This window comes from Natator depressus, chromosome 1 (genome assembly GCF_965152275.1).
Source record: "Natator depressus isolate rNatDep1 chromosome 1, rNatDep2.hap1, whole genome shotgun sequence".
Taxonomy (NCBI): domain Eukaryota; kingdom Metazoa; phylum Chordata; order Testudines; family Cheloniidae; genus Natator; species Natator depressus.
In genome coordinates, this window is record NC_134234.1 from 194,406,894 (window position 1) to 194,428,718 (window position 21,825).

Here is a 21,825-nt window from a genome sequence, read left to right on the forward strand (position 1 = left end):
GGAAATGGCCCACCTTGATTATCACTACAAAAGGTTTCCCCCCTCCCTCCCCCTCCGCTCTCCTGCTGGTAATAGCTCACCTTAAGTGATCTCTCTTGTTACAGTGTGTATGGTAACACCCATTGTTTCATGTTCTTTGTGTATATAAATCTCCCCACTGTATTTTCCACTGCATGCATCTGATGAAGTGAGCTGTAGCTCACGAAAGCTTATGCTCAAATAAATTTGTTAGTCTCTAAGGTGCCACAAGTACTCCTTTTCTTTTTGCGGATACAAACTAACACGGCTGCTACTCTGAAACCTGTCAGTATTAACTGTGTCAGCCTCACAGTCCTTTTCTGACTAATTTGGTTTATACTTTACATCCAATACTCTCACAATCTTTTGGGATACCATTTTTTTTTCAAGCCCCTGCCTACTTCTAGTATGCTTGATCTGTAACACTCAACATCCAAAACTGCAGCATAACATTCCAAAAATGAGGGCTTTGTAATGGATAACACTTTCACTTGTGTGCAGTCCCTCAGAAGAAAGAAGTTAGAGATTCCTAATTGGTGTAAAACTTTCCAATTTCAAAAGAAAAAAATAGTAATTTTAAGAGATGTTGATTAAGCCAGAATGGAAGGATACATTTATTTAACTGTATTTGTGTGAAAAGTAATCTGCAAACTTTTTTTTTCCCCCTTGCTTCTTTAGCTGTTTGGTGTTATGCAGTGAAGTCAGTACAACATTAACAATGCTAATATCAATTGTCAAACTGTGTTAGAATGTCCACCCTGATAGCTCCAGCTTGTTACATGTTACCATCAGAATCAGCTAAGCGTATTCTATTGGTATTTTCAGAGCATAGGGGGTTGAATTATTGTTATGTTGTCTGAAATAGATTCTTGCCATCAAAACAAACATAAGACAGCTAGTCTGAAATGTTGAATTAGGAGAAGAGATTTTATTCTAGGCTTTTACATCAGGTTCAAAATTCCCTTAGGTTCCTCTCAACAGTGTCATTTCAGAAAAATTCCGGGGAATGGGGCAAGTTGTGTTAGCAAATAGAACATTATATGTGATTGTTTTATCCTGTGAAGTCTTTGGGCAGAGGGAGGGAGTGGAAAACACATAGACCTATGAAAAGTGGGGGAGAGATGGGCGGGAGGCAGCTGACCTCTTGACTCATAGCAAATGATGCCAATGGTTGTTAGCCCTTGAAATTATCTTACTAAAACCTAATTAGTTGAATTTTTTATCAAAGTTACTCTGACTTTATGAGAGGAACCTTCTACTTAGACTTGACTGTGTTCTATCGCTCAGTTTGTTTTTATACAAAATAATCCAAGGTGACAACGTGTGTGCCAGCCTACAGCAGACTAAGTACTGTACCTGGAGGAATGGTGACTTCTCACGTTCCTCCTCACCCTGGTGAGAAACCAACTTTGTTGTCTTTTGTTCAGATTTGATGGTGAGGGGAGAGGTCTGATGTATTTCCCTGGGAAATAAACCCTATCCTTCTATATCTTTCTCAAAACTGAAATTCACAGACTTTCCTAGTATATGAGAGAGTTCAAATTAGCTTAAAAACCTAATGTTTTAGTAAGGGGTCATGTGAATAATTGGTCACTTGTGCAATGTTTCTATCAACTCTTGAAATACCAGACCTTATTTTTTCCCATGTGTCATGTACCACTGATAATGTATGAGAGAAATAAGTTTCACTTAAAATATTATGTCATGCGTTGACACAAGACAAAGCAAGCAGCAAAGCAAGGCCAATGCAAAAACCTGCATTTTCTACTGATGGAAAGAGCTTCAAATATCATGGGGAAATAAAAGCTCTGTAGACAAGAAATCTGATGTTAGTCATACTGTTCGTGTGCTTGGCTCATGAGGCACAGTGGCAGCTAAACAACCCTCCAAGATTGTCCTGGAGTCTCCAGGAATTAAAGATTAATCTTTAATTCAAGATTATGTCATGTGATGAAACCTCCAGGAATACACTCAACCAGAACTGGCGACCCTAGGGTAACAAATGTTCTAGATAGTTGTAGAAACTGAGCTCAATGGGAGTTTTGTCTGAATAGAGACTGCATGATGAGGTTGGATGGCAAGTGGTGTGTATGGAAAAGATGACCCTTTCCTCTGCAACTCAAGTGAGCCTTTGGAGGTGGAAAGCCATGACTTCTACAGAGATTCCATTCAGAGAGTAGTAAGGAAAATGTATTAGTGTTAAGGGGACTGTAGACATTAGGCATCCCCAACTGGGTAAAGTAAAGTAAATATATAAAGGACTGTGAAGGAAAGAAAATTGCCTTTTTATAGGAGAGATCAAAATATTTTGAAACCTTTCAAAGCCAAAGTGAAAGTTAATTTTTGCTCCTGGCACGGCTAGCAGCATGTTAGAACCAAATGATTGAGCAGGATTGGACTAGATCTTTTTGCAAGATATACCTGTGTAAACGTGAATTGAATAATTAGCGTGCTGCATGATGACAGCTCACATTTGCTTGGGAACGTTAGACTTACACACTGACTTTTTTCTTCATTAATTTCATTTTCAAGACACTGGTGCCTCAGGGGACTGCATTGTGAATGAGAAAAGCAAGTACAGTGCCTCCAGTTCATCAGCTTTAGCATGTTGTTTACCATGATGTTTTTAAGAAACGGTATGTTTTCGTTGTGGTAGTGCAGGATGTGTTCTTTCTGGCACCTAATTTCATCACTCAAAGCGTTTAATTTGCTGACTGTCAACTGATAAACCAATTGTGTGTATTTTGTGTCTGGGTGTGTTGGCAAGTGTTATATGACGAGACATGTATAACTGTATTAATGTTGAGTGAGACAATTACAGCTCCCCTTTAATGTGGCTTGTTTATCTTTCTGCATAGAAACAAACCTATTTTTAAATATTTGTCATTTTAAACTGTGGTTCTTTAATCCAACCAACCAACATTCCTTCTTGTTTAGGAGACAGCTTGGGTTGGGTACAGGAGACAGCACAGCTAAATAAAAATAATGCGCTTTGTTAGGTGATATTATTGAAATCCTGGCTGATGGGACATATGGCATGAGATTTGGAAAATGCACGCACTAGTGCAAACTATTTGAATATAAGGGCGACCGTGCACAAAAATAGACTCTTCTGATGTGTGTGGGGTTTTTTTTAATGGCATGTTCCATTTGTTCAGCGTTCTGGGAGGCAGTGCCACCTGAAACCTATGCAATTGTGTAAAATAAGCAAAACTTCAGTCCTAAGGCAAGAGGAATTCTGGTGATGTGGCCGACTTTGTTGTAATAAAGCACAGCTGTCTTCACCTTCAGTTTTGTAGTTCAAGGTTTTTTATTCTCTGGGTGGAAAAAAGAAAAAGAGGTGTGTAGTTGTCCCTAAGTGTCTACTGTCACAGTGCCGAGAGATGGACACAGCTGAGAATGCCAACTCAGGACAGACTGATGAGAAACAGGGGCAGATACACCCCAAACTGGTGGTTATTCTATAATTAGAGTTTACCAAGCCAGTAACAAAAGAGAGCTCTTATATCAACATGCTGGTTAATAAGAAGCTAAAACACAGTCCCCTTAGTCATTCCAGCCCCTGGCTCACCACCCAGACAACTGGACTTCTAATAAAGTTCTTCTAATCCTTAAGGATCAGACACACACCCAGGTCCAATTATGCTTTCATCAAATATCACGCTGCATCCAACTCGTTTAGTAACTAAACTTTATTAATATAGAAAAAAGAAAAGAGTTATTAAATGGTTAAAATGAATCCTGTACATTACAGTTTGATTTCAGAGTCTGTAGATCAGGATCATAGCAGTGAAGGTGAGTCTGCTAGCTTGCAAAAAGTCTCTCTGGATCACCCAAACAGACTAGGGGTCATCAGTCCCTTGTTCAGAGCTTCCTTGTTAGAAATCACAGTCCAGAGAAGAGAATCAGGGATGAAGACAAAGCAATGATGTCACAGCTTGCAATTTATAGCTCAGCTCATGTACATGGAAAGTTACTGGTCAATATGAGGTCTTGGGCCATATGAGCATGGAAAGCCACTTGTAAAAGATGGAGTCTGAGGCCTCGTCTACACTACTGCTTAAGTAGACATAAGTTACGTTGCTCAGAGGTGTGAAAAAACCACCGCCCTGAGCAACATAACTTACATCGACTTAAAGCGGTATGTACACTGCCCTACGTTGGCAGGAGATGCTGTCCCACTAACATAGCTTCCACTTCTCATTGATTTAGGTGGAGTAGTTACATAGACAGGAGAGTGCTTGCCCATCAACGTAATGTGTCTTCACCAGATGCGCAAAATTGGTGCCGATTAAAAGTGGTAGTGAAGACAAGCCCTCAGATCACATGTCCTTGTATGCTTTGTTGTATCATGCAGGCGGGTGGGGGTAGCCATTAGCTCCACACTGTCCGTAGTGTCCTCAGGAAGGGCTCACTGAACATTTGATTCTTCTCGATGGCCCATCACCATCGGCAGCCCCAGAGCACCCACGACTGTTTGGCAGCCACAGCTGTTTGGCAGTACCCCCAATCAGCTGTTTGGCAGCTGGGGGAGAGGCTTGGGGGAGGGTGAAGAGCAGCGAGGGGAGTGGAGTCGGGGTGGGAAGAGGCGGAGTGAGGGCAGGGCCTTGGGGGAGGAGGCGAAACGAAGGTGGGGCCTTGGGGAGGGGGCAGGGTGCAAAGATGTGGGGCCTCGGGACAGGGTGGAGTGGAGTCAGGGCCTTGGGGCAGAGCAGGGGGTGGAGCACCTCCAGGGAAAAGAAAAACTCCGCGCCTATGCCCATCACCATATGGGTGGCCATCAACCAGTGATGGCTAGTCTGAATGTAATTTTGGTGGAAGTTACCAAGGAACAGAACGTAGCAAAGTTTTATAACTTCAAATACAAAGATGATATACTTAGCAGAGTATAATTTTCCAAACAATACCTTACATGACATACTTTGTATGAGATTTGTGGCAATTGTATAATAGTGGTAGCAGCAATGATATAAATGGTCATCTTCCTTTTCATATAGAATAACATCTACACAAATTTGCAACCACCATACTAGAACAAGAGGAAAAGCTAGTCAGTACAGAGCTGCTCGGGATTTTTTGAACTAACCATTTTTTGGTCCAAAAATGCTGATTTATTGAAACTGAAACTTTCCACAGAAAGAAGTCCGTTTCAGCTAAACTTTTATCGGGAAATTTCTCAGATCAAAGATGGAAATACAGGTCAAAATGAGAGAGAGAGAGACTCCAGAATATCAACTAGCTCAGTAGTTGGGGCACTTAACTGGGATGTGGGAGACCCAGGTTCAAGTCTGTGCTCTAAATTGGGCAGGCAGGAGCTTGAACCTAGGCCACCCACATCCTAGGTGAATGCTTTAACCATACTATTGGCTATTATGGGGTGGGTTGGTATCTATCTTGTTCTCCTCCTCCTCCTCCAAATTTAGAAAGGTCTTGTTTTCTGATGCAGAACAAAAACAAATTTTGAAACCTCAACATTTTTTGCAAAACAGAATTCTTGTTTTCCACACATCCCTAGTCACTAACGTTCTTGCAACCATAATGGTTTCTCTGATTCTTCAGTGAAGCAAGGGACCAGAGAAAACTTAGAAAAGGTTAGCTTGCAAAGTTACATATATTTTTAAAAATAAGATTTATAAGTTTGAGTTTGCAGATGATTCCTGGTGTGTGTCTGGCACAGAATCCTGAAGTTTGCTGCTGTCAGTGCCGAGGTATAGTTACCAATGAATGAATGGTCATCCACACCTTGCAGCATTCACTTGAGGGAAGGAGGATTATGTTGAGGCAGTTTTGGTCAACAGAGCGAACATATCAGGTTGGATCTGAGTAGACACAAGCAAGACAGTTAATTTAAATTCAATTAACCCCACCACCCATATTCATTCTTTTCCATTTGCGAGACCCAAACTAAACCTTTTTTGGAAGGTTCAGAATTGTTACTTTTTTTCAGTATTTTTCTTTTCATCAGTGTTTCTTTGTTTCCAGATCCTTGGGAAAGCGAAAAAGCTGAAATACTGTAAGAAACCATTCTTGCTGTGTTTCTAGGCAGATCAGAAGCAGAAAGAATTCAAAATTTCGTGGAGTCTAAGTATCAGGAGGTTTTCTTCTCAAATTCTAGAGATTAGGATCAATATCTTAACTTTTGAATGCTTGCCTGAGATGAACCCAAATTCCAAATGGTTTGACATTCATCCACTACTGGGTCTAGTATCAAGAAGTTTGAAATCTCATTATAAGTGGCAGCAGCAACAAGTGTGTCTGTAGTGTCTGGATAGGTTCAAACAAGAGCAGGCAACATCACGGGATAGTTAATAGTTTATATTCACTTGCATTCACCTCTAATTTGACTTCTGTGGATTTATTTAATTGTTTCAGCCTACTGTGATCACCCTTAAACGTTTCCTAGGTGCCTTAGATAATTTCTTGGATACCTACAATTCTGCAGATGTAATTTTTTAATTATCAATTCTGAGAAGTAGAGTAAAATATAGGAAATATTAAGATAACCTTTATATATTTATCTAACACAAAATTGGCAAGCTTTTAAGAGTGATAAATCTTCATTCAGTTACCAGAGATAATTATTTTCCTGGGCTAGTGCTTGGAAAAATTCACTGGTCCCAAAAGTGTTTGTACTTAGTTTTCCGTAACAACAGATCTCAAGTTATCATTTCTCAAGTTCATTCCATTGGGATCTTAGTGTCTCCCCCCTGGTAACTTAGTTCAATTCTGATATATTATTCAGTGTGTCTTAAATGGCTGCTTAGAGTTTAATGCTTCATTGCATCGAAAACTGAAATTTATAGATATTCCAAGAGGGTGAAATTCACCTTCATGCAGAAGGCCTGCCTAAGGCCTGTGCACCACTTAAATCCACTTAGGACTGCAGCTAGGTCTTTAAATGGGACTCAAGTGGTGGATAGGCATTAGACAGGCCTTTTGCATGAGGAGAATTTCACACGGATGCATAAACTAAGCATTGGTTTGTATCTCATGTACTTCTTGAGAACATTATAACCATATTAGATTGAAGTAGAGATTGGGGAGAAAAGCAAGATACTAAACTGAATATGATTTAAAGTCCACAAGCTGCTAGGACCAGAGACAAATGTGAATTCCAGCTTTCTAATGTAATGGGGTATGTGTTTGTAGACCTATGGTTCTCAATACTGTGTGTAGTGGAAGTCGTGAAAAGTCAACATGTGCCAACCATTGCTACACATAGTTACCACAGGTATTTCCTAGTCTAAGTATGAAGAAAAACTGTGTAATCTCAGATACCAGTGAGTAGTAATTATTGGCAAATGCTGACTTTTTAATGCCAAGCTCTGTATTTACTGTATTTGAGGTAAAACTGTCAAAGCCAGCGAGTCTAAAAGTGTTTGGTTTAGTTTGTCCCTAGTCCAGGACTAAATATAGCAAGTACCACAAAATGTGGCTTTATAGTATATAATGGCATTTTGAAAGAAATCATCTCATATTTTCTATAATTTATTTAAATCTTCATCTTCACACAGTTCAGCACTTTGCTGTTAGACACACACAAAAGAAAAAGCTAGGCAAGTATGTTGAAAGGTATCTGTATTAGTGTAATGAAATAATGTGTGACCAGAAGAAGACAGATTTTAGTACTTTCAATTTCTGTCCTGATCAGATTAGTGGCTGTGCTCCTCGGTTCCACCCCACCCCAGAGATAGCTGCCCTTCAGGGGAGCTCAGTTTGGTTTCTATATAGCTCTTACTCATGGGAGTGTTGAATTGCTTATTAGTTAATATTTATCAAGCTTTTTAATATCTGATCATAAAAGGTGCAAGGAATCAACAACAGGTCCAATAAAAGTACCTTCCCATTTAAGGTAGTATACTGCTGTCGTGAGTAATAAATCCAGACAGTGAGAAAATACTTTTTAAAATGACCTTGAATAACATTTTTTCCCCTCTTCTCTAATATGCTAGCTCCCATTTTTGGTTGATAAATCCATGCCATAACGAGGTACATATAGAGTTAATTTAAGTTGCTAACTCACTCAAAAGGCGCTGCTATGCCGGTTCTTTCTTTAGGAAGCAAACTCTTAAAGAGGCCTCCAGTTTGCTTTTAACATAGAAATTACACTAGGCCCAACCAGGGCATCAGTGCCTTTCAAAGAAAGTGCTCCATTTCTGAAACTAGTCAAATGGCTCAGTTCTATATTTGCTCCTTATCTCGTTACAGATATGAACTAGTGCTAGAATAATGCAAAAGCTGCCAGAGTAGTTGTTAATTATACCTTGTATTTTATATCACCTTTCTGTGGTTCTCTTCTACTAGGAGTTCAGATTAAAACAAAGAACCTGGTAAAACACTCATCAGGGACATTGAAATGGAAAATTGGGCCTCTCTTATTCTAACAGCTGAATATCAACTAGTAGAGATAGCTTTAAGAATGGGAGAAGGCAGGGGTAGAGAGGGAACAAGGAGTGTGCTTCAGGATCCTCTCTGCCTTCAAGGAGCTACCTACTCCATGGATTAACAAGAGGGAGGAATCCCATGTGTCAGATAGTCCCCTACCCTCCTAGAACTTGCTACAGTGACCCCAAAGTTTGTGGCATCTGTGTGTCCAAGTGCACATTACATGTTTGATTGTAATAGTAATTTTCAAAGTTTAAAGATGTGTGCACCATTTAGAAACATTTACAGATAAGCATTTGAAGAGTTATATTCCTTGCTTGCTCTTGGCTCCTGCTGCCTGTTCCTGACTGCTTATTTCTGTCAACTAGCCAAACAAATGGTGCTTCCAGATGGCATCCTCAGACTCTTTTGGGCTGTACACTCAGCTGTTCCTTTAACATACAGTTGTTTTTATTGGACTGTCCTTTCAAAGGTCCTAACCTTGTGGATGGGGAATTCTCCCCAAAATGTTTTCAAATATCACATGTGGAGAAATTTTCTTTTATGATATAGTTTTAGTTAAGATATTCTTTCCACTGTATGTCATGTTGTTTTTAGCCACTGATAATATTCCACTGCAGTGAATATTTGAATTTTTTTGACAAGCGAGGACAGAAGGATTATATTTCACAGGTAGCTATGGGTCTGAGAACCTTCACTTTAGTGATTACCTCAATGTAAAAGACATAGCATTTGTGTCTGTGGACGGAGGGTCAGATTTTTACTAATACATGCCAAAAGCTAATGCAAGTGAGGAAAAGGCAAGAGTACTCCACCAAAACCCAAGGTTTCACTGAGATTCTAGACTAAATTTGCCAGTAGCTGGCAAGATGCGGAATGCAAAAATGCTGACTTTTACTCAGCAACTGGCATGGCCATTTTGTTCCTCAGTATACTATGCTGGTCCCACACATGCAGCCAGGTCAAGGGCTCCCTGCTAGGTCTTACTGGAAAGCAGCAGGCGACACTTGGAGAACCACTCCAACACTGCCAGCTGGGCAACATTTATCTTAGGTGATTCTTCTGTGGCTGTCCGTCACTCACTCTGCCTCTCTCCCTCTATTGGAAGTAGTTTCTGTGTGGTAATTATTCAGTATCTCTGCTCAGTTCACTGATTCCCAGTCTATCGGTATTCTTGTGTGGGCTGAAAACACTGTAGTTTGTTCTCTCTGGCTTATATAATGTATACTCAAATTCACTATGAAAAATGCCAGTGTACTATTTACAAGAATGTGTTATTAAATATAATGTTTAATATTTCATTATGTGAACTAGCTTCACTTGTGGTTTATTTTTTATAATGTGTATGAAGAAAAGTGAAGATGATGATGATGATGATGGCATTAAGTGGAAGTTAAGCCATGTTGAGACAAATTATTCAGTGTTCATGAAGAAAAGCTGACCTTTTGTTGTGGCAGAGGTGAAATGGGAGTATAACAATAAGCTGACTCTTTGATCGTTATTCTTCTCATAACTAACATCTGGTGAAATGTTAATAGGTTTTCCTGAATCTAGATGCAGTGGAAATGCTACAGGTGGAATAAGTGCATGTGATAAAATAATCTCACGGTAATTCTGCATTCTTGCTTTGGAAGTAGTTGCTGATAAATAGGGAGGTGACTCAGCAAAATCAGTTAGTTATGGAGCATGAAGCTCAGTAAACTTCCACTTGCCCAGCTTTCGCCTCAGTTCATATTCAGAATACTTAAGGGTCCCACACATGTAAACTTCAGCTGATATCCTCTTCAAGCCCCTTTACCACGTAAAGCGAAATTCCCTTAGCCTCTGATAGAATTCCTACCATTCATGTAGAGGCATGAAATAGACATCACTTCTGAAACTGGATTTCAGTCCCTACAAGTGATGGTACAAATATTTCCTGGTTAATTAGGTAGGTTTCTCTGCTAGGCACCAGGCAAAGGAAGGCTGGTGCAAATGAGTACTCCTAGCTGGTTTGGGATCATCATTATTCTCTGAGTTTGAAGTGTGCTCTTGAGTATTCAATTGTATGTAGCATATTCAAATGTACTCATTTCTGTACATTTTAAACAGAAAAAAAAACCCAGGGTGTTTGAGTGCTGTGATCTTCTTGCTCTATTCAGCAGGATCACATATTGGTTACCTAGTGGTTAATACAAATTAAATACCAGAAAAAAATCAGATTTGGATAGAAAAAAAGACTGTAAGATGAAATTGAGGTACTTCGTTATTAATCAATCAATAAATAAATACTTAGCACAATATTATCAACTTAATCTGTGCATTGTTCATTTTACTCTTTTCACTTGATGGTGTGTGGTACTGGAAGCAGAAAGATTGCAGTAATTGAGTACAGTATATTTTGGCTCTGATTTAAAACTGAAGAAAGCCCAATTGATTGTGCTAGTCTATTTTAAGGCTTTGTTCCCACCAGAGTGAGATCAAGGGATTGATTTCATTGTAATTGTTACATGATAGGGGAATTTTCTAGGAGAGTAAAACACATACCTGTCATGTGGTAACAGCAGGCAGGCTTCTGTGACTTATGCTGTTCGTTCAGCACTGTTTAATTGGCTACATGAATGTTTATATGAGTGCTAGCCACATAGGGTGATATTACGAAGAATGGCAAAGTTGGCTCTGACTATGTTTGTACTTGAATGACAAATAGTTCTAACGGTGTGAGACCGATTTAGTGTGGATGGACCTAATTACTCAGTCCAGGGGTTGACCCTAGAAAACCTCTGTTCCAATAGTAATGACATTATCAATTAATGCAGTAGATCATGATATGTAGCAAAGCACTAAGTCTAAAGCAAAAGCAGAATTATTCTTTTCCATTCCTTCTAGAGGGCCCTGCTATGCCAGTATCTTTTATCTGAGAACGTTTGTGATGCTCCGATCTCCAGCCATCCCAATAAGAAAACCATGGATTTATTAAGGGAAACTGGTCAGGCTTCTGGGTTTACCGGTTGGTATCCACCCCTGGCCCTCAACTCTGTAGAGTTTCTCTTTCATAAATTTGACTAAAACTCTTCTATATTTTCTTGATTTTAATTTAGTTTATCATCAGGGCTAAGGAATTACTAAGAATAAAATATTCTGTCAAATCAGAATCAAATCAAGCAAATTAATCTCATTATTGCCTTGGACTTCAATTATCAAATGAATACCAAAATATAATCAATCCTTATATAAATTCTAAAGACGAGTCTAAGAAGTTGTCCATTTGGGTATAAATCCCAACCACAAAATTTCACCAAAATCAAGTGAATTTATCATTTGTGTCTGCTTAAGAAGCTTAATATTGAAATCAGGTTATTATCTAATGTCTGAACCATAACATCAGAGCCAATGATAAAGATTCCCTCTTAGACTTCAATTCCGGTATGAAGGTTAATCCTTTACCCCTCGCCAAACCCCCAGCAGAGATGTTATCACACAGACTTTAATAGAACACTCTTCATAAGAATAATTTTAAGAATTCTTATTTACCAAAAATTACAGGTGACAATCTGAGTCTCAAGACACAGAACACACTTTATTAAATTTCTTTTATGAAACAATAATTACAGTTGTTTAAACCTGGGGACCGTCTCTTTCTAGCATCTTGCACATGGGGTCTTTTGGTGCTCAAACATACATGCAAATACACAGCCACAGTTTCACAACTTAAATAAATACCTAGAAAAGGCCTGGACATCTCCAAGCTACTAAAAATAAGACTGGAAAGGAAAAAAAAAAGGGTGTGTATGTGAAAAGTATGATACTTAAGATCTGCTCTTGCAGTCTTCTTGACTTTTGCAGAGTAGGAGGTGGAAATTCAGGCAAAGATCCAGACTGGGATGTTCTACTGCAGCCTCACACTTCCTTTAATGGAGCTTTGGGGTGCAGGAGAGACTGGAAAATGGAGAGGCTTGATTGTTGATGCCGTGATCTCCTTTCCTTAAGATAATCAGTCTTGGAGATTCTGGTCTGGAATGTCACTCTTCCCCTGCCACATCCCCAGAATACTGGACATTCCAGGACTTCCAGGGATGGCATGGGCCTCCCCTTGCCAGCATGACATGGTGTGTGCAGGGTCACACTGCATGGGGGAAGCCATATTGAAGAGTGCATTCTTCCACAAGCATGACTTTGGATACAGTGTGTGTGATAATGCTTGCAGGGGTAAGCTGGTGTGCTCTTCAAAATGGCATCCCTTGTCTGATACTGGACAAAACTATGATAGGTTTTGCCTCAGTACTGGAAGGGGGGCAAGCCGTCTACCTGAGATGGCTTATTGACCCGAAAGGCCTTTGGGCGGTGCCTTCATTTTCTGTGTACTGCACCTTTTAAATTTCTAAGAAATCTGCCTGATTTCAGAGACTGCGATCATTTTGTTTTCAGAGAAGCTGACACCTGTTCAGAGAAAATACACACTGTGCTCTCTCAAGGAGGTTTTGTTTGTGTCTGTGCTTTTTCCAGAATCTAAAATATGTCAGTCAGGCTGAAAGCACATGGTTGTCCTTTTAGTGGAAGGAGAAATACAGTGTTGCAAACTCTTACACTATTAGTGCAAGTCTGGCAATATTTGTGTTTGGGGGTTTTTTTCCTTGACTCTCTAGCCCCTGGAAGGAAGTGATTTCATGAGAATCTCTGCTTTTTTTTTTTTAAGTAAGTTTTTTATCCCCCATGGTTGCAGATAATCTTTGAAAATGTGCCTTGAGTACAGCCCAAGGGCTCAGAAAAGGTAAATAAAAATCCAACATGTATTTTTAAGCCAGTCTCATAATTTTGGGAGAGGGGCCTAACCCATTTCTGAACATGGGGATTGGAATTAATGGAAATATAACAAGCATAACAATGAAGTGTGAACTGAAATGGTATGTACTGAGAATTGAAACACTACACCCTCTATCTCACACCATGATAGAAACATACTGATTGTCTGTAAAATTGATTGTTCTGTTATGAAGGTCATAATGTTATGACAATAACATGATGTTCTGTGCTGCTATAAATTGTTGTATTGTATGGATATTCAAGATGTTTCTCATTTTCTGTTCTGTTTCCCAGGAAAGAATAAAAATAAAAGTTTTTTTAAAAAATCTCCTGGTATTTTGGCCAATATAGGCACATTAGTTCTGATGTGTAGGCCTGACTAGAAAATTACATTTTGTTTACATTAACATAAAACCACAAACAAACAAAAAACCCCAACAACAACAGCTGACTGTAATTTAACGGGTATTTTCCCCAAACGGTTGTATCGTATTCCCATGCATTGTTAAAGAAATACAGTGAACTTAAAAACCACACTTATGTACTTCCGTTGGAAATTTTTCAGCTATGGTTGTTACAGGTGATACCTAGAATTATTGAAAATAAAGGGTTTTTTTTTAGTTTACTTCATGCATTTCACAGCAGTTAGCATGTAATGAGTTTTAGGGCATGTCTACGCTGAAGACGGGAGCATGCCTTTCAGCCTGGGTAGACAGAATTGCGCTAGGTCTGGTTGAACTAGCGTGCCAAAAATAGCAGTGTGGTCATTGCAGCACGGGTGGCAGCACAGGATAGCCACCCAAATACGGACGCTGGGGGTCTGGTGGGCTTATACTCTGACAGCTTGCCAATGTCACCACAGCCATACTGCTATTTTTCATATAGCTAGTTCAAGAAGCGCTAGCACATGTCTGTCTACCCAGGCTGGGAGGCACATGCCCAGGTGCTGTGAAGACAAAATCCCATTGTTGTTGTTGCTGTTTGAAAGACTTGCATGAAGGAGAGAGAGCATTTAAAAGAAAAATGTGAGTGTAAAACTCACAAAAGTTGGCAGAGGGCTCAAAGGCAAGTGCAGTCCCTGAAATGACATTTAGTTCGCTTTTTGAAATGAGCTAGATTTCAAGGAGACTGCTCCTTTAAACATTTGTTGTCTATCACTAGGGTGTTGAGCTCCCTTGTATTCTGATATTCTCTTAGTGAATGAGAAGATAACTCCTCACCTCTTCTTTTTCTTTCTCCCCCAGTTAAAAGACAAAACCTGAAAGTCCAAATTAACACAACTGATGATACCATTTGCATGAAATACCTTCGGCTAAGTCCAGACACCAAACTCCAAGGTTTCATTCTGGGATATGGAAGCAGCTTCTTCTCTAACCAGTATATCCCTCTGCCTTCAGAAGGAAAATCCTATGTAACAGAAGTTGGTAAGGCATTATGGTTTTGAGTGCTACTTTTGGTCAATGGACGGGGGATTGGAATTAAAGGAATGGGAATCTGTTTGCTTTTTTAGGGAGGGCGGGGTGAGTTGTGTGTTTTGTTGTTTGTTCAGGGATTTTTGAAAAGTTTTCAGATGGCAGAGGAATTGGGAGATCATTTAAGGAAAACAGGGACTGTATTTCTGGTTCTGGAAAATTTGATGTTGGTTGGCTATTTGGTTTACATATTTTTTTAACTGCTGAAATTTCTTTTCTGACATTGGCTGTATGCTTGGATTAGATAGGGTGATTTTGGATACAATTGTAGTCACCAGAGACAGCTAAGGTACTAGGGAGTCAGGTGGCTGTCAGGCTTTAGGCTGTTATAGGGTTCAGAGACTCACAATACCAACTAAAGTGGGCCATTTGAATTCTAACTCAGGAGTATAAAAGCTATTTCCTCTAAAGCTACCATCTGAGGAGGTACTGCAAAGAGAAACCCTAAGAACAGCTTTGGAGTGAACTGCAAAATTAAGGTTTATATTTGTAAATACAGCACTTGATTACTTAAATTGTAAATAAGTCCAAACTCCAAGAAGAGGGGATGAGTTTGGACAATAAGCCATGTGTGTGTGAGCGATGTGGTAAGAATGGGAGTCTAGTCATTAACAGAGTCCTCAAAAGTTAAATATACAACATTGTTATTAGCAAATTTTGTTCATTCTTAACTAAAGATGAGACTGACCCATAAAATTTTGATGTGCCCAAAGACCTAAAAACATTGTCTTCTGTTCCATGGCCTCAGTGCACTGCAATGGGGGTGATAATTGTCATTGATGTTAGGCAAATTTAAACAGGAAATAAAATGTCAATTTTTAACAGTGAGGGTAGTTAACCATTGCAACAACTTAGCTAGGCATGTGGCAAATTCTCAGTTGCTTGGAGTATTTAAAGCAAGATTGGATGGCTTTCCAAAAGATTTGTTCTAGTTCATCTGCAAATTGTTGGACTACAGCAGGAATTACTGGATGAAGTTCTATGGCCTGTGTTTATGCAGATCAGATAAGATCAAGTATGTCCAACCTGGCACTGACTGCTCTAATATCAGCGTTGTGGTGAGGCTTTGGGAGGCCTAGGAGAGCATGCTGACTAATGTTGCCTTGACTCGGAAAACAATTAAAATATTGGCTTATGGCCATTTGACCTTTCTGAATGATGATCAACCCTCTGGTTGAAAAATTTGGACACCACTGGAGTAGGTGATCATTATTAGTCCTCTCTGTCCTTGAAGTCTGCCCCGCCACCGTAGTATCAGAATACTTGGTGGTGTATGTTTATGGGGGAAAAGGTATCACCGTACTGAAATTCTTAAAGTGCCCCTGCTAAAGTGGTTCTGGGTTCTTACAGTGATTTCATAATAAAACAGCAGAAGAAAAAAAAAGAACAGAGGGCGTTTCAGTGATAACAGTAACCCCTTGGGGTGGGGATGTGCATGGCAGGGAGGGGAATGCTATAGATTTTTTTTTTTTAAAGTAAGGAGATTGGGGGGCCAATGGGATTTTGAGGGTGTGAATTCCTTCCTCTCTGGGCCACTGCAGCAAAGACATGATTGTTGTATATCTGGGAATCAAACTCCTGAGATCTTTCTAATTCCATCACTGATTTAGAGTTTGAGTTCAGGAAAGTCCCTTACACAGCTCCAGCGAAGTCAGAGTTTAACAAGTCTGAATTAGACTCTTCTTATAATTTCTGCAAATGGGTATAATGCCTTCTGTAATTAATTTTCAGGAGTGCTGAGGCTTAACTGATGTTTGTAAAGTACTGCCGTCCTTGGGTGAAAATAGCAATGCAGTCTTCTGTAGTTCTCCTAAAATTTTTCTATTTAATAGGAATGATGCTACTTGGTGCTGTGTAAAATCATATGAAGCCATGGACTCTGTCAGAGGTGGACTTCATCTGGGACAGATTGCATTTAGTAGTTGTATTTTCTGTAGCTTTTATGTGTAAGGTTAGTAGCTTATAGAGAAACAAAGATCTCAGAGCACCTATTACCTGAGTGGTGCAGTACGTCCGAGTATCCAGCTGTATCCTAGAATTCCATAGAAGCTGTTGCTGTTACACAAGCAAGATTCTGCTCCAGTGAAGATTTAAAAAAATGATATAACCCTTGACATTTATAGCATGGAATGAAATGTGCTATATGGTCTCATATATTTAGACACAACAAAGCACCAAGTCAATGACCTTCTCAGTGTGTTTTGTTATGCCGAAGTACTGGGGAGGACCTTTCATTTCACACCCCTCCTCCCCACACGTTTCATTGACAGATTCAAGCTGTCTACATCGTAATAAAATCCATTGAGACAACTTCTTAATGGCAATGCACCACTTAAAAGTTAAGAGAAATAAATATAAGTATACTTGTGTAATGTAACTGAAATGTAAAGTACAATATGCTGCAGTTTTAAACACTAGCATCTGTGACTTTAGGCAAACATCTTTCTTGCACAGAGCAAGAAAGAAACCAGCTGCAGAATTTGCTATAGGCTATTGGTGTACTCCTCAGGTCTACAGTGTTTATTGATTGCATTTAAAGATAACAGATTTATGGTAATTGTGTTAACTCAGGGGCGTTTCAGGTTAAAGAGATTGAGTTATTTTATGTGCCCTATGGAGCTGTTCATTTGAATGAAAAAAGTCTTCTGTACTGCATTAAAATGGAACTCCAGGTTGCACATTTCCACCTAAGTATATAGCATTATCTTAAAGGTAGATCCTAAGTTGTATTTATCTCATGCTCAGTGCAGCTTGAGTGGGAGGTGGGAGGGAAAGGTGGTTGCAAACAGCCCCTTGATTCTTTGGCTAGCTGCTGTCATAAGTTAGAGCAGCCACAGAGCTGCTATTATGCTGGCTGGAAGGGTCCTGTGGAGGCTGTTCTGCCAGCTGATTTTCCTGTGATTAGGGAATCCCCAATTAACCCTTTAAGGGCAGCTTTCAGTCCCTTTGCGCCCCTCGGGTGGCTCATAGGTGACTTAACCTTGGGTTGGGATCTAACCCTTTAATATTAAAACTAATATTTGTTCATTTTAAGTTCTAAAAACAAAAAGATGTGCCAATCCATAGCTTAAGACATTCTGTCAATTAAAACTACCTGCAACACTGTACAAAACAAAAGCCAGGATAATCACCCTAACTCTTTAACAAAGTCACTTACAATCTAACTAACTAAACAGACCAATATCTCATTCTGCCTAAGATCTTGTCTCGTTATCTCGATGTTCCACCCCTCCCCACAGGGCTGGAAAAACAAATGAGCCTTGCTGATTGCCCTGAAGGTCAGCTGATTCAGGCTGCTTTGGAACAGAGTTGAGAGAATGAATCCCAAAGTCAAAGTGCAGTCATAGCTCATATAAACCAACCAGGTCCAATTTAAGTCTTCTGCTAGATGCAGCCATGGCAGTGTTGCTGTGAGGGTTCCCTCCCCACTCTAAACTCTAGGGTACAGACGTGGGGACCCATGTGAAAGACCCCCTAAGCTTAATTCTACCAGCTTAGGTTAAAACTTCCCCCAGGCACAAATTCTTTGCCCTTGGAGGATATGCTGCCACCACCAAGTGATTTAACAAAGAAACAGGGAAAGGACCACTTGGAGTTCCTATTCCCCAAAAATATCCCCCCAAGCCCTTACATCCCCTTTCCTGGGGAGGCTTGAGAATAATATCCTAACCAATTGGTTGCAAAGTGATCACAGACCCAAACCCCTGGGTCTTAGGACAATAGAGAAATCAGTCAGGTTCTTAAAAGAAGGATTTTATTTTAAAAAAAAAAAAGGTAAAAATCACCTCTGTAAAATCAGGATGGAAAATAACTTTAAAGGGTAACAAAAGATTCAAAAACACAGAAGAACTTCCTCTAGGCTTAGTTTCAGATTTATAAAAAACAGGAATAAACCTCCCTCCAGCAAAGGAAAAATTCACAAGCAGAACAAAAGATAATCTAACATGCCTTGCCTGGCTTTTACTTACAATTTTTGTAATATGAGAGACTTTTAGGATGATTTATAGGAAAAGGAGTTTTCTGACCTGATGCTTCTCTGCTTCCCAAGAGAACACACAAAACAAAGCGTCCCTCCCTCCCCCCAAGCTTTTAAAGTATCTTCTTTCCCCATTGGTCCTTTTGGTCAGGTGCCAACCAGGTTATTTGAGCTTCTTAACCCCTTACAGGTAAGGAAGGAATTCTAGGCTACCCTTAGCTATATGGTTATGACAGTTGCATCGGGAAAGAAGTGGTCTCTCAAGGAGGCAGGTCACAAGCCACTCGTTGCTTTAAATCTGCAATGATCAAGACCATAAATTGCTCCCAGAAGCCAATAGCAGGCAATGTGGATTGTACAGCATCATTGTATTTTCATCCTGACAAGCTGCTCCACTCACCAATAAGATAGTAAGCTTGAACTGGTGCAGAATATGACTAATAATGTTAATGGATAGTCCTGTGTAGAATACATTGCAAGGGAATCGTAGAAGTGTAGGACAAAAACGGACCTTGAGAGATCATCCAGTCCAGTCCCCTGCACTCAAGGCAGGACTCCATAATAATTAGACCATTCCTGACAGGAGTTTGTCTAAACTGTTGTTAAAAACCTCCTATGACAGAGATTCTACAGCTTCCGTAAGCAATTTATTCTAGTGTTTAACTACCCTCACAGCTAGGAAGTTTTTTCCAGTGTCCAACCTAAACTGCCCTTGCTGCAATTTAAGCCCATTGCTTCTTGTTCTATCCTCAGAGGTTAAGAAAAACAATTTTTCTTCCTCGTCTTTGTAACAACCTTTTACACACTTGAAAACTGTTGTCATGTCCCCTCTCAGTCTTCTCTTCTCCAGACTAAACAAACCCAATTTTTTCCTTTCCCCATAGGTCATGTTTTCTAGACCTTTAATCATTTTTGTTGCTCTCCTCTGGACTTTCTTCAGTTTGTCCACGTCTTTCCTGAAATGTGGCGCCCAGATCTGGACACAATTCTCCAGATGAGGCCTTATCACAGAGTAGAGCTGAAGAATGACTTCTCATGTTTTGCTTCCAACACTTCTGCTAATGCATTCCAGAAAGATATTTGCTTTTTGGTAGATTCATATTTAGCTTGTGATCCACTATATCACTCTCATCCCTTTCCACGGTTCTCCTTCCTGGGCAGTTATTTCCCATTTTGTATGTGTGCAAATTGATCCTTCCTAAGTGGAGTATGTTGTGTTTGTCCGTATTGAGTTTCATCCTATTTATTTCAGATCATTTCTCCTGTTTGTACAATCATTTTGAATTTTAATCCTATCCTCCAAAGCACTTGCAACCTCTCCCAGTTTGGTATTAGCGAAAAACTCTCTATGCTGTTATCTAAATCGTTGATGAAGATATTGAACAGAACTGGACCCACGATTGATCCCTGTGGGACCCCACTGGATATGCCCTTCCAGCTTGACCGTGAACCACTGACAACTACTCTTTGGGAACGGTTTTCCAACCAGTTATGCATCCACCTTATAGTAGCTCCATTTAGGTTATTTTTCCCTAGTTTGATCCTGAAGTGATAAAGGCGTGGATGACAGTAACACAACACTGGTTTACATATGGAAGAAAAAGTGAGAGTAGAGAGAGTTTGGAATAAAGATAAACTAGGTGATTGCCACAAACAGAACAGTACCACCTTGGCATGAGCCTCTGAAAATTATAATTGGGTGAGTTGTCAGTCAGTCAGACCTGTATGTCTAGGTAATATTTGCTCTGTCCTTGGCAATGCCAACATTGTGCATTTTAAAGAATTTTTGGAAACTAAAAAATATGTGTATGGAATGGAATCACCTCCTGGCCTTACTTAGTAAGGCGAGGCTAAAGAAAAGGAATGACTTCCCTAATTAAACAAAAGTGCTAATGAAGGAAAATATGTAAACTCAGTGTATAAATAAGCTATAACTTCCATGAGTTCATAATGAGATGATAAACCTGCATTCCCCCAACACATAGGCATATACTTTCCACAGTACCCACCGTATCACTACTGAGTTTTGGTACGACTAAAGGTCCTGATTCTCTGCTGATCCACGTATCCTTCATAACACAGTTGACGCTGCAGTCAGTGGGGCCAGACAGGCCAAAATTTGGCCTATGGCATGTGAAATTACATATGTTTATTTGCAGCCAAAAAAAAAAAAGGCCCGTGAATTTTAAGTTGACCTTAACTAGTATTTTCAGCCAAGATGCATGGCTTGGATTAATGTGTGCTTATAGGCACCTGTAATACCATCACTGAATAGTCAGTAGCTCGCAACAGTGATCCTTTACATCAAGAATTTTTCTTTCCCTTTTCTTTCTTTTTCAGTTAAAATAACAAATAACTGAACCAGCCATTGTGTAAAGTAATCCAGCAGACAGGACCATAGAGAGGACATAGGCAAAAGAAAAGGGTTTTATTGATTTCCTGAACTGTGATGTGCGTACGCTAGCTGTAACCTCTGTAGTACCATGCCTCTCTGCATACCCAGAGTCAGCTCAGGGAGAAGGGTGAATGATAGTGGTTTGGTTCAAAAAAACACCTTAAACTATTTAAATTGTAAACTTCTTGGGGTACGGGCAGTGTTTTCCTGTGTGGTTTATATAGTGCTGAACATACTTTCTGAACTTAAATAATAGATAAGAGATATTAGAGAGACAAAGTGGGTGAGATTAGAAACAATAGCATCCTGGAAGGTGCTCAGATCCTATGGGAAAGGGCATCAGTATAAGATCCTAGAAAGAATTATTCAATTTACAGATGTTTATACAAAAGTCTCCACTTTATTTGAATTTCATCTGAATCTATTGAGCCTGCAAAATGGGTAGCGGAAGAAAAGCCTTTCTTGTGAAATTTCTGCTATTTCTTCCTAGTCAGGTTAGAAATATTACAAGACACCCTTTCTCACTTTCTTTTGGTTCTGCTAGATGGAACCAAGCAAATGCAGAGACATGAGAAAATAGGACTGAATTTTTAGAAAGAGAAAAATTAATTTTATTTTAAAACACCAAAACCAGTTCAGATTGAGTTCAATTTAAATTTTGGGGAAAGCTCTGAATTGGCTTTTTATTTTATCTAAACCAGACCACATCCCCTAATAAAAGACCAAGAGATGCCTGGGGAGTTTCCTCATAACTTTAGAGTGGTAGCCATGTTAGTCTGTATTAGCAAAAACAACAA

The 21,825-nt window shown here is 39.6% G+C and overlaps 1 protein-coding gene across 1 annotated transcript in view; it reads left to right on the forward strand.

Annotated features, from left to right (window-relative positions):
- ABI3BP (ABI family member 3 binding protein) overlaps positions 1 to 21,825 on the forward strand; it is a 316,616-nt gene that overhangs the window by 51,013 nt on the left and 243,778 nt on the right. The window contains exon 2 of the mRNA XM_074973278.1: positions 14,430 to 14,609. Within this exon, the coding sequence (XP_074829379.1) occupies positions 14,483 to 14,609 (127 nt within the window). The 5' untranslated portion in view covers positions 14,430 to 14,482. The remainder of the gene's footprint in view (positions 1 to 14,429; positions 14,610 to 21,825) is intronic.